This window comes from Siphateles boraxobius, unplaced genomic scaffold (assembly GCF_051911475.1).
Source record: "Siphateles boraxobius isolate OS27281-9 unplaced genomic scaffold, OSU_SipBor_1 6, whole genome shotgun sequence".
NCBI classification, from domain to species: domain Eukaryota; kingdom Metazoa; phylum Chordata; class Actinopteri; order Cypriniformes; family Leuciscidae; genus Siphateles; species Siphateles boraxobius.
In genome coordinates this window covers 26,258,326-26,275,136 of record NW_027509186.1, presented here as the reverse complement: position 1 = coordinate 26,275,136, position 16,811 = coordinate 26,258,326, and the positions used below count along the sequence as shown (strand labels likewise).

The 16,811-nt window shown below is 39.0% G+C and overlaps 1 protein-coding gene across 3 annotated transcripts in view; it reads left to right on the top strand.

Moving 5' to 3' along the window:
* The window catches only part of grik4 (glutamate receptor, ionotropic, kainate 4), a 454,446-nt gene that overhangs the window by 423,117 nt on the left and 14,518 nt on the right, over positions 1-16,811 (top strand). For all 3 annotated transcript variants that reach the window (XM_077208503.1, XM_077208502.1, XM_077208504.1), the window contains one exon: positions 3,084-3,197. In XM_077208503.1, the coding sequence (XP_077064618.1) occupies positions 3,084-3,197 (114 nt within the window). The remainder of the gene's footprint in view (positions 1-3,083; positions 3,198-16,811) is intronic.

Below are 16,811 nucleotides of genomic sequence, written 5' to 3'. Positions count from 1 at the left end.
TTTTATTAGGGAATCTGTACTTTTACTCAAGTACTTGATTTGTGTACTTCATCCACCACTGTTAAATTTGCATACTAAAATGCATCAATGACTGAATGTAACATAAACGTTGAATGTAGTACAAGTATCATGCATTTCATTTGTAATATGAACATTTTATTTCCCTTATGAAATTAAATGAACTGTATACAAGTGACTTTCACATTTAAAATAATTCATGATCATTTCAAATAATTCATTTTTTAAAAGGTTTAAAAAACAAGTCCTATATAAGAACCTGGATTAAAAAAATAAATAATTAATTAAGTAGAATAATCAAACTCCAGTGTTTTTTGGGACTTTTTTAATTCCGTGTACAATATAAATACTTGTCTATAAACACATGCCTATATAAATACAGTAATTTCACGGTGTAAGCAAAAATACAGTGAATCTTTAGTTTTATTTTAAATGGTAACAAATGTAAATGGTATGGAAACCCAACCTACACAAAGTACATCTGTGAATAAATATAATATATTTGACATCTACAGTTATGTTGGATTTAATGTAGGATAATTATTACCATATTCCTTTTTACATCTGAGCATCATTATAGGATTCAAAGAGTCCTATGTAAATATGATAATAATGTGAATATTGTAAAAAAAAAAAAAAAATCTAACATATAATTCTTCAATTATATTTAGTAACATTTATTTGGTATGCTAATTTAGCCAGCTTACAGCTAACTGAGTTAAAACAAATTGACTTGACTATGTGCATCTTAAGATATACAGTGTTCATTTATACAGTGTTCAGATATACAGTGTTCATTATATCATTTAAACAAAAATTGATTTATGTATTCTGCAGGTTATTTCTTTCTAAACAGCACAACTAATTGAATAACTCCGCTAATATATATTCCCGCTAATCAATTGTTGGTCCTTCCACATTGTTCAAATTTTAATGAAGGATGGGATTTTGCACAAAAGCAGCTCACTTTCTGCCTGAAATATGGAATCTTAATCCCAAAGGGGCCATGGTGGTCTTGCTTTATAATGTGCTGGAAACTCTTGTAAAACTAAAAGCAGTGCAGTAGTACACAAGGTGGCAAAGGAGCCGAGCTGTCAGGCTTTTCTAGCGCGTCAGATGAAGAATACGCCTCAGAGGGAATTTGAAATGCCACACTGGGAACTTAAGTCAATGTTTTATTCAGTAGTGATAGAGTTGACATTGCCTTCTTCTCTCATTTTTTGGGGGCATCACTTTTTGATTGAGTCAAAGCTGAAGGGGAGGATGGAGCGCAGGAAGAATATCACACTGCATTATTTATTATTTAGAGTCTCTGTCTCATAATTTTCCTCTCTGTGCAGTCCAGTCATCAATATTAATACGTAACGAGATGTCAAATATTTGAGCGGCAGTTATTGTCCTTGTTTCTGTTACGAACAACATCTGTTTGAGGGATCTCTGTTCAGCAGGGACCGCGTAATTTCCTTGTTTGTGTGTCAGCGTGATGTTTTGTTGTGTGAAGTGAACTGTGCGGAAGTTTGTGAAGAGCTGTGGGCCACAGCTGAACTATGGAGAGCACTTGAAGATTAGTGCATCTGCAAGCTGTTATTGTAGAAAGAATCTACAGGGAATGTGCAAAAGTTTATCTTCCTGAGCCATAATCACTTTTGCTACAGTGAATGTGAAGTACATGACGAGATAACTGGCTTTATAATCAGGTGAGAGGAAGTAGAACGTTGGAGTGTTATTGTAGTGAACTAAAGCTAAAACCATAAAATACTTGTTACTTGAAATAAATTGCTCAATGATCTCAATGATACTAAAATAACACTGTTGTCAGTTTTTTTTTTTCAGCTTTCCTCCTCTTCTTATCCGCTCTCTCATTAGCTGTGTGCTGAAAGATCTGCGCAAGCAACAGATCCGATCGCCATCGCGCCAATGGCTGATAAATCTCACACTTCTCGGATCTTGAATCACGTGTCTGACATTCCTAATTCGGCTTTCGGGAGTTAACAAGCCTCTCCTGCCACTTTCAAGGTTTCAGGCTTGAGGCTAAAATATCACATTATAACCTGGTATCTGTTCTCCGGAGATTCTCTCTCATTTAAAGCAGAGCTCCAATATCCCATTATTCCTCCTCCTGTAGAGGACAAAGAGCAGTGGAGGGTAAGAGTGTGTCCCGCAGGACCGAAAAATTCCTTGCAGATGCACTTTTCAGTGTTGTTTGATTAGTGGGATCTGGCCACAGCATCATGCCCGGCAGCACTGGATGCTCTGTCAAGTGATTTGTCATGACAGTCTACCCGGTCTCTGTGTTCATGTTCCATCACACACAACTCGGCTTTGTCCTTCAGTATCCCCCAAAATACAGGTATTTGGACTGCAAGCAGTTGTTACCAGCTGTATAAAGACAGGTCATGGCAGCTTAAAGAACAATTCCGGCCAAAAATGAACCTTGGGCTAAATAACACATGGGTACCGAGTCGACCGTTCTCATGGATGCGTTTTCATGATAATCGAACGTACCCAGTTCTAACGTTAGTTTTAGTTTAACCACAGATTGGCTTATAACGCTAGTGTATGGGGCATAGAATAAGTAAAAAATAAAAATCGCTAATTAATACCACTAACAAGGCTCAAAATAGCCCCACACTAACACGGTAGCATTGAGAGCATTGAGAACTTTGTAAGTGTACAGACTAGAGATGCGCGGTTGGCAGTTATAGCCGGGGACTCCGCGTATAAACCGCGGATCGGGCGGATGACGTGACGGAAATTTTTTTTAAATTAAATTCGGGTGGGTGGCGGGCGGTTTCTAGTCTCGCTGCTGTCATCAGCAGCACCTTGTATCAGCGGATGGCGGGCGGGTGCGGTTTTGAAAATTGGTCAAAAACATTGGTGCGGATGATGGCGGACGGATGTTCGTGGTTCTACTGGTCGAGACTGTTTTCAAAAGATGGCTCCTGCCAGATGCCCCCTTACTTAAACCAGCAAGAATCCATGAATGTAATCTGAATTTTATTATTATTTTATTTTTTTGTCCTAGAAACGCACTGACGTCTGCAATTATTTTGCATGTGTTTCAGAAGGCTGACTTGGCTGTGGCCGCCCTAACCATCACGGCTGAGAGGGAGAAGGTCATTGATTTCTCCAAACCCTTCATGACTCTGGGAATCAGCATCATGTACCGAGTACACATAGTAAGTTCCTACACCATCCACTACTTCCCTGACCTCACAGCATTAAAGATCAACAATCGACATCCTCTAATGGCCTGCGAGGGAGCGCGTGGGAAATAAATAGAGAAATACTTTGGGGCAGAGAGCTCTGAGCGTTAGCCTTGCTGTAGCAGATGGTGTGCTGTTGTGTGAAAAGCTGATAAATGTAGTGCTTTCCTTCCCAATTTCAGATTCTCCTTATTGTGACTTGTATCTAATTCACACCAATAACACCCCGAGCTCTTGCACACAGCAAAGCTGAAAATCCAATAGCTCTTTAATTTTTAAAGGCCTGTGCGCCATTAATCAAAGCCCCTCCCCAAACCCAAGGTGACATGCTGATCTCTCTGTTGGCTAAGTGCCGGATGAAGCCGCTCTGTGCGGCGTGTGCAAACATTAATGTGGTTTCCCAATAGGGCATTTATATACACACACACACACACCATCACACCCCTCCCCACGGTTCTGCTCGTGCTGCTAATAGTTGCTCCTGTGTGTGTCTTCATTGGTTGAGAAAAGTTTTAGGAATCAATAACACCAGTTGTTGTGCTAACTTAGAAAGAGCACCTCTGTAGCATAATTTTTTTCTTTGCCAATTTATAAAACTCCGTTAAAGACCTAAAAAAAATTTTTACCATTTACCATAAAACTCCGTTAAAGACCTAGGACACGCTGAAGGGATTATGTCTCCCGGCTGGCCTGGGAACGCCTCGGTGTCCCCCCAGAAGAGCTGGAGGAAGTGTCTGGGGAGAGGGAAGTCTGGGCATCTCTGCTTAGACTGCTGCCCCCGCGACTCTGCCCCGGATAAGCGGGAGAAGGTGGATGGATGGAAAGTTAATATGTGAAAATATGACTAATTTAATTACACTTTTAAATGTGATCTTTAGAAAATCTCAAAATAAATATCCATTTTACTCTTACATTAATTTTTTTCATGCAAAGCTCACTTATTAGGAGCTTCATAACAAGCACTTTTTTAGCACTTAATTATATTTTCAGATGTAACAAGTTGGTTTTTAGACACAAGATGAACTGCAGTTCAAACTTGAGTACCAAGCTTCAGAGGACAAACCATATGATTCCGATGTTATTTCCAGGAACTATTTCAATTCTACTGGGTGTAGGCAGTAAATTCTAGATAGGAAGGTTGTTCCAGAACCAACAAAGGATGTTGATCCAGGAACATCTCCTATTTGAGCAAATTACATTGTGCTCTACATTAAGCTCAGATCCTTAAAGGTAACGTATGTTTTTCAGTGTTAAAATTCTTTAACGTCCAGCAATAAATTATTAATGCATAGGTTTATATTCCCTGAAAACCTGTAAACACTGTGGGGCTTTCAAAGCATTGCTGAAATTACACACTTCACCTTTAAATGCTAAGCTACAACTAACCTAGCGAGATGGCTGAGAAAGTCAAAAAGGGAGAGTTGATTGAGAAAGGCACCGAAAGTCTCAGAGACTATCAGACAGAGAGAACAGTGACAGAAGACGTAAGAGGAGTGTTAAATGAGTTCACACAGGTAAAGAGGATAAAAGGCTGTTATACTGTGTAGAGCTGTTCTCAGGCTGGAAAGCCTTCAGCACTCTGTGTTCTGTCTGTCTGTCTCTCCCTGGCCCTTTCTGCTCTTGTCCAGTGTTGGGAGTAACGCGTTACAAAAGTAATGCATTACAGTAACATATTACGTTTTGCTGTAACGCAGTAGTGTAAGGCATTACTAATCAATTTTCAGTAATATTTTACTCGGTACATGTTCGGTAAGGCTTGCGTTACAACAGACTTTTAGTTTTAATTGTAAAACAAACAAACAAAACAAAAAATACAGCAAGACCGCCAGACATTAACGAATGAAAGATGCAAGTAGGCTAAATTACCTGTTCGTGGTCAGTCAATAGCCGCGTGTGATGTCCAAGCCTGTAATTAAAGACTAAATGGCAGCGTCTGATATATTTGTATAGCGATTTATTTTTTACAGGAGTGCCGTGAGGTATGATTTCGGCCTCTGTGCTCACGCTGGCCAGTGGAAAAGCGCCTAATGGTGAAGATGGCATGAAGACTACATTCGCGAGATGGACGTATGCGCATCAGGCTATTCGTTCTTTCTTTTCTTTCTAAACAGTTAGGCTATGTTTATGTGGTATTTTTCATGTTTTCATCACGCAATCATGTTTTTGATGCCGTGGTGACGCGTTCATGTAAGGGCGGCGGCGCTGCCGATAAAGCACCTAAAAGCTGTCACAAAGAACCGGCAAAAGATTTTGAAAATGTCAAATATAGCAAGGAGACATGTTGATTGTTTATTAATAAAGTCGAGATGAAGTTGACGATGCTGACTCGCGATCTTCGCAGTATTGAATGCACCAGAGAGAAATGCACATTTCATTTCATAAGCAGAGAGCAGTCTGTTATCTTTCGTTTTGAATTGTTCTGTTTACAAGTAGACATTTCAATATAGATATATTTTTCAGGTCTGTACAATTAATACAAAACGAAATTCACTTTAAAGAAAGGCTTCGTGTCTTCTGTGTAAGGTGTCTGTGAAAGTTTTAAAGCAGTCTTTTAGTGCCGCTTCAGAGCGGTCGCGTCCGTAACGGAGAACTGTCACGTCTGTAACATTGTTTTTTCCTCATAAATGCGAACACGAAAAATAAAATAAAATGAATATTTTATGTTCTGTGGAGAGCCAACCCTTCTTCATTAGATTTGCGCAGTGTAATTCACAGAATTACAACAAAAAAATCGTTGCCTCCTAAAAGTTAAAGATTTTTTTTTTGTCACACATGACTGTCGATTTCCCCAATATTAAATATAAAACGCATGTGTAGACTGATATTTTTCTAATGTCTGGACTCCTTTCTGGGAGGAGCCTATGGATAAACAGACGTTTCAATATTTTGGTATTACAGTAATGCACTTTCTGAGAATTTATATAATTATATAAGTTTTGACTACAAGTCTGCAAATGTCATGTCCATAATGCTGGAATTTCCAAATTTTAAATAATTTATCCTCAACTAGTTTTGTGGTGTAGGTCTACATATTTTATAATGTTAAGTTAACTTCAAATAATACTAATAGTAATTTAAAGATGTGGTAGCATTGGATCTGGACGGTATGGATAACGCTGGGAGTTGGAAGGGGTGTGGCGCCATTCTGCAGGTTCGTGGATCTGAGTGTCGCGATTTCGGTTTCATATCGCATATCGTTACAGCCCTAGTCATTTTAGAATGTTAAGTTCTACTTCTGTATAGTTATTTTTGTGAAAGTAACTCAAAAGTAATACAGGAGTAATGTAACGCATTACAATTCTGAGACAGTAATATTGTAAGGTAATGAATTACTTTTAAATAACAGTAACAAGTAATATATAATGTATTACAGTTTGGAAGTAACTTGCACAACACTGCTCTTGTCTGACTCAGAAGGAGGCCCCCTATAAGTTTTACAGTGGGGGAGTGGCTGAAAAGGTGAATTGTGATCTCACTACATGGAAGAAGGCTGGGCTCATGAACATACAGCTTAGGCAGCTATAGAAGGCTGGGCTTGCAGATATCAATAGGCAATTGTTGTTGTTGTTTTTTTGTTGTTGTTGTGGGTTTTTTTTTTTTGGGGGGGTGGGGTATATTTAGTGAATAGATATGTGAAGCAGAGTGTGTCTGCTTCTTGGACAATGTTAGGAAGACTGTTCCAGAGTTTAGGTGCTAAATAGGAAAAGGATCTACCACCAGCAGTCAATTTTGATATTCTAGGTATCTTTTATCAACTGGCCAGAGTTTTGAGATCGCAATAGACGTGAAGGACTATAATGTGTTAAGAGCTCGCTCAAGTACTGGGTAGCTAAACCATTTAGTACTTTATAAGTAATCAGCAATATTTTAAAATTTATACGATGTTCAATAGGGAGCCATTGCAGTATTGACAGAACCGAGCTAATATGGTCATACTTCCTGGTTCTGGTAAGAACTCTAGCTGCTGCGTTTTGGACCATCTGTAGTTTGTTTATTATGCATGCAGGGCAACCACCTATAAGAGCATTACAATAATCTAGCCTTGAGGTCATGAACGCATGAACTAACTGTTCCGGATTTTTCATTGAAAGCATATTTCGTAATTTAGATATATTTTTAAGATGGAAGAATGCGTTTTACAGATGCTAGAAACATGGCTTTCAAATGAAAGATTGTTATCAAAGACCACACCCAGGTTCCTAACCGACGACGAAGACTTGACAGAGCAGCCATCAATTGTTAGACAGTATTCTAGGTTTGTATGTGTGGAGGTTTTTGGTCCAAGCATTAGAAAATCTGTATTTCAGAATTAAGTGATAGGAAATTACTAGTCATCCAAATTTTTATATCAGCTATGCATTCCGTTTATTTCTTGAATTGGCAAGTTTCGTCAGGGCAAGAAGAGATATAGAGCTGAGTACCATCAGCATAACAGTGAAAACTATTCCCATGCTTCCTAATGATATCTCCCAAGGGTAGCATATACAGAGTGAACAGCAGCGGTCCTAGTACTGAGCCTTGTGGTACTCCATACTGAACTTGTGATCGATAAGACATTTCTTCATTTACTGCTACAAACTGATAACGGTCAGATAAGTATGATTTAAACCATGCTAATGCAATTCTACTAATGCAAACATAATTTTGTAGTCTATTTAAAAGAATGTTGTGGTTAATTGTGTCAAATGCAGCACTAAGATCAAGTAACACTAATAGAGAGATACAACCACGATCGGATGATAAAAGCATATCATTTGTAACTCTAATGAGAGCAGTCTCAGTACTATGGTATGGTCTAAATACTGACTGGAAATCTTTGCTGATATCATTTCTTTCTAAAAAGGAATATAGTTGTGAGGATACGGCTTTTTCTAGTATCTTTGACAAAAAGGGTAGATTTGAGATCGGCCTGTAATTCACTAATTAGGATCAAGTTGCGTTTTTTTAATAAGAGGTTTAATAATAGCCAGCTTAAAGTTTTCGGTACATATCCTAGTGACAAAGATGAATTAATGATATTAAGAAGAGAATCTATGACGTCTGGAAGCATTTCCTTCAGTAGCTTAGTCGGTATAGGGTCTAACATACATGTTGTTGATTTAGAACATTTAACGAGTTTAGACAATTCTTCCTCTCCTATTGCAACGAATGAATGGAATTTTTCCTAAGGGACACTACAATGCACTCCCTGATGCAATACTATAATAGATGGTTGCATAGTTATAATTTTCTCTCTAATATTATCAATCTTGTAAGTAAAGAAGTTTATAAAGTCATTATTGCTATGCTCTTTGGAAACTTCAGAAGTAGAAGCTTTATTTGTTGGTAATTTAGCCACTGTGTCAAATAAATACCTAGAATAAATGCTTTTCTCTACGCAATCGTGCTTTTTTTGTCTAGTTTTGTTTTCTTCCAGTTGCGCTCCATTTTTCTGGCTGCTCTCTTAATGGCCCGAGTGTGCTCATTGTAACACGGCATTGGACTATTTTCTTTAATCTTCTTTTAAGCGCAAAGGAGCAACTGTATCTAAAGTGCTGGAAAAGCCCTCGCAATATCGAGTTCTTCTAAGCTATCTGGCATGCTGAAGAGATGAAACTGATCAGGAATATTATTAATAAAGCAATCTTTAGTGGCAGAAGTGATAGTTCTAACATATTTTTTTAACACGGAGTCAGCTTTGCAACCTTGGCTAAATGGAGTATACACGAGACTAGATAATGATCTGAGATGTCATCGCTCAGCTGCAGAATTTCAATGACATTAACATTGATTCCATGTGACAATATTAGATCTAAAGTATGATTATGACAATGAGTGGGTCCTGACACGTGTTGCCTAACTCCAATAGACTTCAGAATGTCTATAAATGCCAATCCCAATGTGTCTTTTTCGTTATCTACATGTATATTAAAATCACCAACAATTATGACTTTATCTGCAGCTTGTACTAACTCTGATAAAAAAGTAGCAAATTCTTTGATAAAGTCTGTATGGTGCCTTGGTGGCCTGTATACAGTAGCTAGCACAAATGTCAAGCGCAATTTATCATTTACCCTAGATAGTGTTACATTAAGCACCAACACTTCAAAAGAATTATATTTGAAACCAGACTTCTCAGTAATTCTGAAGGTATTACTGTAGATCACAGCAACACCACCCCCTTTTCCTTTCAGACGTGGCTCGTTTTTATAACAGTAATCTTGGGGGTTGGACTCATTTAAAGAAATGTAATTGTCTGGTTTTAGCCAGGTTTCTGTCAGACACAACATGTCTAGGTTATAGTCTTCAACCATATAATTAACAATAAGTGCTTTTGAAGTAAGGGATCGAATATTCAGCAACCCGAGGTTTATCATTTGTTCATCTGTATTATATCTATTTTTTATTGTTGAACATCGATTCAATTTTTACCCTTAAATGGGTTTGGGAGTTTTTTGTATTTCCTATTTCGGGGAACAGACACAGTCTCTGATATCTGGGTGAAAAAGTCTCTATGTGATAGGATTTATCTGACCTCAGTGACGTGAGACAGCTAGCAGACGGTCGGTTTAGCCAGTCTGTCTGCTTCCTGACCTGAGACCCAATTCATGTATGAGCTCTAAGACTATGTGCCATATTACTAGAGAGAAGAGAGGAACCATCCCAGGAGGGATGAATACCATCTCTTTTCAACAGGTCAGGTCTGCCCCAAAAACTTTTCCAATTGTCTATGAACCCTATATTATTTTGCGGATACCACTTAGACAGCCAGCCATTGAGTGAGGACAATCTACTAAGTATCTCATCACTGCAACGAACAGCAAGGGGGCCAGAGCCAATTACAGTGCCTGGGATCGTACTTCCGAGTTCACACACCTCTTTAACATCAATTTTAGTGATCTCCGACTGGTGAAGTCGAACATCTTTAGTGCCGACGTGAATAATAAACTTAGAGAATTTACGATTAGCATTAGCCAGCACTTTTAAATTTGCTTTGATGTCAGGCATTATGGCTCCCGCCAAATCGTGTATCAGAATCACCAATAACTAGGGCACACTCAGCAGGATTCTCAGTGGGTGTTTCACTGAGTGGGGAGAACCTGTTTAATGTAATCGGAACGGAAGAGCGGCTACAGAGACTACAGCGTCTCACGGTCACCCAGTTGTCTTGCTGCACAGGCTCTACAGCCGGAAAAGAACAATTTACAGAGTTCACTAAGCTAGTCGTATTGCATTCTTACTATCCTCAATTAAAGTTTGGATAACCTCTCTAGTTCTGAAATGTTCTCCGTCAGCCTGACTATCTCCCTGCATTTATCACATGTGTAGTCCTCACCGCTGACAGAGAAGGCTATACTATACATGTGACTTGAAGTGCAAGTGACAATAACAGGAGAAGACATTATTCACCGTGTTTGTTGACTGATCCTGCTCACCACAGTTATTTTATGGACTCGTAAAAGGCGTGTCTCGCACAAGACGGCAAGCACGGATGGCAGGTTAACAGGCTAGCGAGATACTAGTGTGTTGTGCTAGCGATAACGATTTAGATAAAAGCTAGCGATGTCAGATTAATGTGATAGGCAATATTAGACAATATCTAATATATGTTGATGAGTAAGTTATATTTGTTATACACTGCTGTGTCAGCCCACAACTGACACCGCAGTGATGGTGGACTCATCAGAGAACAATACACATTTCACATGGTTTACAGCCCAAGATTTGCACTGTTGGTACCCAAAGTTTTGGCATGAGTGACCAAAGGTCTGTCTGTTTGATGTCTGGTGCGTCGCAAAGTTCGACTGAAGTGTTGCACTTCTAGACCGACTGTTTTTGAGCTGTTCTGAAGACAAGTCAAAGCTGCTTATCCGCCTATCTTGGTGTCTGACGATGACCCGCGATACTCTCTAGCTGCCTTCATACCTGCAAACTTGGTCAGTACCTCTGCGCCGCCATTACACACTACTACACACACACCCACTCGCATACCTTTCACATTTGCGCATTCTGTGTGCTTAGTGTTTTTTCGTAATTGTTGCTGCCCGATAAAACTGTTGTCTGATGTTGTTGATTTACAACGAAATTAATTAAATGTTTATCAAATGTTTACTTTTTTCTCTTTTCTTTTTTATGGACAATTTGTGAATGAATGTGGACATGAATCTGCAAACGTGGATTAGTGTGATGCGTTTTCTGCACGGATTTCAAAGACCGAGTTCATCTAGTGTTGAACTTTATTTTTTTTGTTTTTTTTCCTTCCATTTCTTTTCTCCTGTTTTAAAGGAGTTTGTGTTATTATTATTATTATTATCATTATTATCATTAACATTATATAATTGAAGAATAAATATCCCTTGTGAACTGAACATTTCTGGGATTATTACTGTGATTTATTGTGTAACAGGTGGTTACTTTTTGCTATCCTGTGTTAATTAAAATTGACAGGTTTAATCCTGTCTGGCGCCCGAAGTTTTTCTTTAAAATAATTGATTTATGTTAGGACGACCACCACCTTTACATAATTTGTCCTTCGTGGTTGTATGCCGACATTACCCTGGATAACGTGGCTCTCACCACAAAGACTTGCTGTCCTGGTCACAGATGAGCCAGCGAGACACGCACTAAAAATTTGTCCTCTTCAGAACTCTGAAATGTCTCCCATTATGTTGTGTGGATTGCAATATCTTATGCACAGGTGTGCTATTGCTCTGCTAATTCAACCTTCACACTGCTCTTACTGATGAAATTTAAGCGGACTGCAAATATATGCGTGAAACATCCAACATTATAATGGCCAGTGTTTCAGTTTTATTGTCCAACCTGAGCTGACTAAAGTTCTGGTGCTCCTGCCCAGAATAATCTCTTCTCACTCATCTATACCTCACAGCCATGGCGCTCTCAATATTTGGATGCTTGTGCGTGCACTTGTCTAGGTTTAATCCACTTACTATTGATCCAGAAGGCTTTGATTTCTAAAAGGATCCCCATAGCTTATTTCAAACTTTAAATGAAATCCTCAGCTTGATCAATAGAAATGGCAAATGGAATAAAATGTGGCCTTCGGCCCTGTTTTAATTACATGTTTGGAGGTACAGTGGGTTCTCCATTGCAGCGTGTAATTGGACGCAGTGGTAGACATGAATGTACGGAATGTGCCATTTTGTATGTGTATAAAAATGTGAGTGCAGCGAAGAGTTTGAATAAACACAAATGCATTCAAATCTTTCTCTCCTCGTCTTGTGTGATGGATGTGTGGAGAGACTAGGTGTGGTTGAGGATGAAATAACTAGATGGTACAGTTAGCACTGGCAAGATCATCCGTTGCCCCAAAGGAGCAGCACTCCGTTGTGTGCATTATAAGATTAACGATATCCATGTGTGTATATGGAGAAAAAAAAGAGCCACTGAGAGTATATGGAGAAAAAAAAGAGCCACTGAGAAGCGTCATAACATATAACGTAAATGCACTTTTTTTTAAGTGCATTCCAGCTGTGACAAGACCACGTTCCCACTGGCCACATGTTTTTCAAGTTGTGAGCGGCTGTGTAGAACCTCTGTGGCTCCACGGCATTGAGCCCTCTTGACTCACGACTGAGCGTTTGTCTTGCCGCAGTTCACTTGGTTTCATGACGTACTTTAGATTTGAAATAATGCATCTTGCTGTTTCCAGCTATGTGTGTTTACAATCCTCCACGGTTGCATAGTTCTGCTTAAAATGAGTCTACAGCAGGACAATTTTTAAATCTGGACATTTTCAGACAGATGACAGATGATGAAATATTGTGAATGTTACAGAGCAGAGCGTCTTTCAGCGGAATTCAATGGAACATTAAGTTTTCAAATCTTTTCAGCCCAAGTCAATCTGTTTGTGGCTTGTAAACATGTACTGACAGTATATCACTGTTTCTCTTCCTGTAGCAGATGCTTCACTAAAGCAAACAGCAAATCACAGGAGAGACTATTTAAGAGTTTATGATCAGGACACCGCACTCAGGTGTGTAGGACAGAAAAGGAGACCTGATGAACCCATGTATAACCATTTACATGTTTGTTTAATCACCATTTTATGGAAGTCCATTTCTGTCTCAGAGTAGATCCTTGTTTCTCACAATGTAACTTTCTTATTTCTTACAGTGTAACTTTTGACTTTATATCTTTGAGTTTGTCTTAATTTGTGACTTTATTAAATTTGTGACTTTATTATAGTTGTAACATCTTACAATGTAACACATTTTCTGACTTTGTATCTTTATATTTCATTGTAATTGTATATTTATATTTCATAATGTGACTTTGTCTTTTTCATAATTTGATTTTATATCTTACAGTTGCAACTTTATTTCTTTGTATGACTTATTTTAAGCTTTATCTCACAATGACCTGTTTTATTTTTACTTTGAGGCAGAAACAAACTTCCATACTATGTTGTGTCATTGTTTCTTGGAAATTTATTTTGTTTAGTATTTGATATTGGCTTTCACACCATATACTTGAGCTGATCATGTTCTCCAGCATGGTTTGAAAATTGTCCAAAGAGCATTTTGTGCTTCAGTGGAAGCAAGAACATCTTACCATCACATGGTCAAGGTCTTGACATTTCTTCTTATTATCAATGTTAAACAGTTGTGCTGCTTAATATTTTTGTGGATACCTTGATTTGTTTCAGGATTCTTCAATGAATACAAACTTCAAAAGAACATTTATTTAAAAGAGAAATGTTTGTCCTCATCAAGTATTTACAGTCATGTTTGAGTAATCCAAAGCATCTTTGCTGAAAGAAATTTATTTATTTTAATGATCTTGAAGTTCAGAATCTTAAAGGGATACTCCACCAGTTTTTCTTATTAAACTATGTTATTCCCTTAACTAAGACGAGTTGATACATACCTCTCTCGTCTCATTTCGTGCACTATATCACTCTGTATTGCCGCAAAACTATGTTAGCACTTAGCTTAGCCCATGCATTAAATATGGGCCAAGCAGAGAAGCGACCAAACACTTCCACGTTTTCCCTATGTAAACACAGTTACTCGAGTAGTGTAACTTGACCTGGGCTGGTGACACAAAATAAACCGTTGCGCTTTTCTAAGCGTTTAAAATTGATGACTATATTGTATGGCGGAATACCATAACAAGTGCTTTTGAGCACTTCGACTTGGCGCAATAATATCTTCACTCGTGAAAAGTCCTCTTACCGGCTCCCGCTTCCTCTCCCTCTGACATTTCCGTCAATACAACGACAGGAAGCGGGAGCCGGTAAGAGGACTTTTCACGAGTGAAGATATTATTGCGCCAAGTCGAAGTGCTCAAAAGCACTTGTTATGGTATTCCGCCATACAATATAGTCATCAATTTTAAACGCTTAGAAAAGCGCAACGGTTTATTTTGTGTCACCAGCCCAGGTCAAGTTACACTACTCGAGTAACTGTGTTTACATAGGGAAAACGTGGAAGTGTTTGGTCGCTTCTCTGCTTGGCCCATATTAAGTACATGCGCTAAGCTAAGAGCTAACATAGTTTTGCGGCAATACAGAGCGATATAGTGCACGCACTGAGACGAGATAGGTATGTATCAACTCGTCTTAGTTAAGGGAATAACATAGTTTAATAAGAAAAACTGGTGGAGTATCCCTTTAAATAGCGTTTCTTTGTTTTACACCCTTTAAAAATCCTAAAATGGCAAAATTACAAAACCAAACCCGGATGAGGTGTTAAACAAAAGTAAAATCAATTTGCAGTCATTGAATGGTGAAATGTAATTATCATTAAAGTATGAAACATCACCGATGAATGAAACGCCGCTAATGAGAAAGCCAGCAGTGGTTTTATTTATTATTCAAGAAGTGAATGCCCTACATTGGAAAATGGAAGAAAAAAAAAATCTGAACATTCAAACTCAAGATCAATCACATTACCACCAAAATGACATGTTTAATTGTTTTAATTAACTGACAGCTTTACAAAGTAGAGAGAAGTAATCTCTCTTCCCATGAACAAATCTCTGTGCTGAACATTGTTACCAGAAGCCGTGATAAGTACAAATGCTGAATATCTTAGGAGCAACATGGTAAGACCACACATGTAACAGCTCTGCAGTCTCCTCTGTAATTTAATATGTTATGTAGTACAAAATGTTAATAAGGACCTGGTTAACTAGATATAAAGGAACCTTGGTGAGAGAGTCTGGTTGAGGTGGCGTGATTGCAGGTTTCTGCGGCTTCTTCTGCATGGTTTTCTTTTGACAGCCGGAGCAGCAGCACTTCTCAAAGACAAAACTTTTGGTACAGCAGTGAGAGAACTTCACCTTAAATTCAACAAGCCAAAAGTAAGAAATTACATAACACCACAGAGACACACCAGAGCCTGGCCACTGCTGTTCAGTCAAACAGGGGGAGGATTTATCTGTGCTCATTTGTTAAATGATCAAGGGAAGATTCGCTCTAGAGGGTTCGAAAGGCTGTAAAACTGCATAACCTGTGTAGCTCACCTCTGAGTCAGATGTGCACTAGTAACGTATTTTCTCACTTGTTTTCCAGCAGGTTTCTGCATTCCACAATGTATATTGTGCTTTTGTTAAACCTTAAAATTTAATTTAGAGACTGTAAACAAAGCAAGTTGCAGATTGCAGAAACCCCAACATCACCCCAACATCCCCCCCCCCTCCACCACCCTCCCCCCACCCTCCTCCACCCTCCCCCCACCCTCCTCCACCCTCCACCCTCCCACCTCCTCCACCCTCCACCCTCCCACCTCCTCCACCCTCCACCCTCCTCCACCCTCCACCCTCCTCCACCCTCCACCCTCCCACCTCCTCCACCCTCCACCCTCCCACCTCCTCGTGAGCTCTATCCACAAGTCCCCTTCGCTGTAAGTCACGATACAATTATCCCCTCAGATCTAACACAAGCTCAGTCTGGCACATACAGGCTCCAGGCACGGCCCAGTTTTGCCACCCCTCGATGCCGGTTTCCGTAAGGGATTTTAAAGCAACCTGACTAAGAATAAAACGCCTGAACCAGCTTTTTCATGGAGAGCCCATCAGTTTTCTTGTATATCTACCATAGACAGGCATGGCTCTATTTATTGCTGTATAATTACAGCTTTTAGTGTCCAGCACAACAGCAATGCCATTCAATTACATTAATATGGAGATGATTGCGGACACATTAATTAATTTTCAGCCTGGTGTGGGACAGATAGTGGAATAATTACTCATTTCAGCACTAGTAAACCTGGCTTTTGTAGTCTCAGACAAAAAAAACAACAAAAAAACAGCACAAATGATTTGTTTGCAAGTGTATCCATCGCTGGCAAAATATTTAGATTCGCCATCTGTAAGACACCTGTGCCGTGTAGATAGATTAGCCTTGGTGCTTTCACACTTTCTTTCTGATAAGAGACTGTTAAGTTGTAGCTGACCACCGATTGTCAAAGTACCTCTTGGAGAGATAATTGGATTTGACTATTGTGTACAAAATCGGCTCCCGAGTTCTGTTCCAGCGGTTATTGGATCTTCCGAGTGTGCCAAAATGGTTAGGAGACAGAAAATCAAGCACTTTGTTTGGATCAAGCCAATCAACCGTAAAAGCCTTTAAATGTCTTTAAC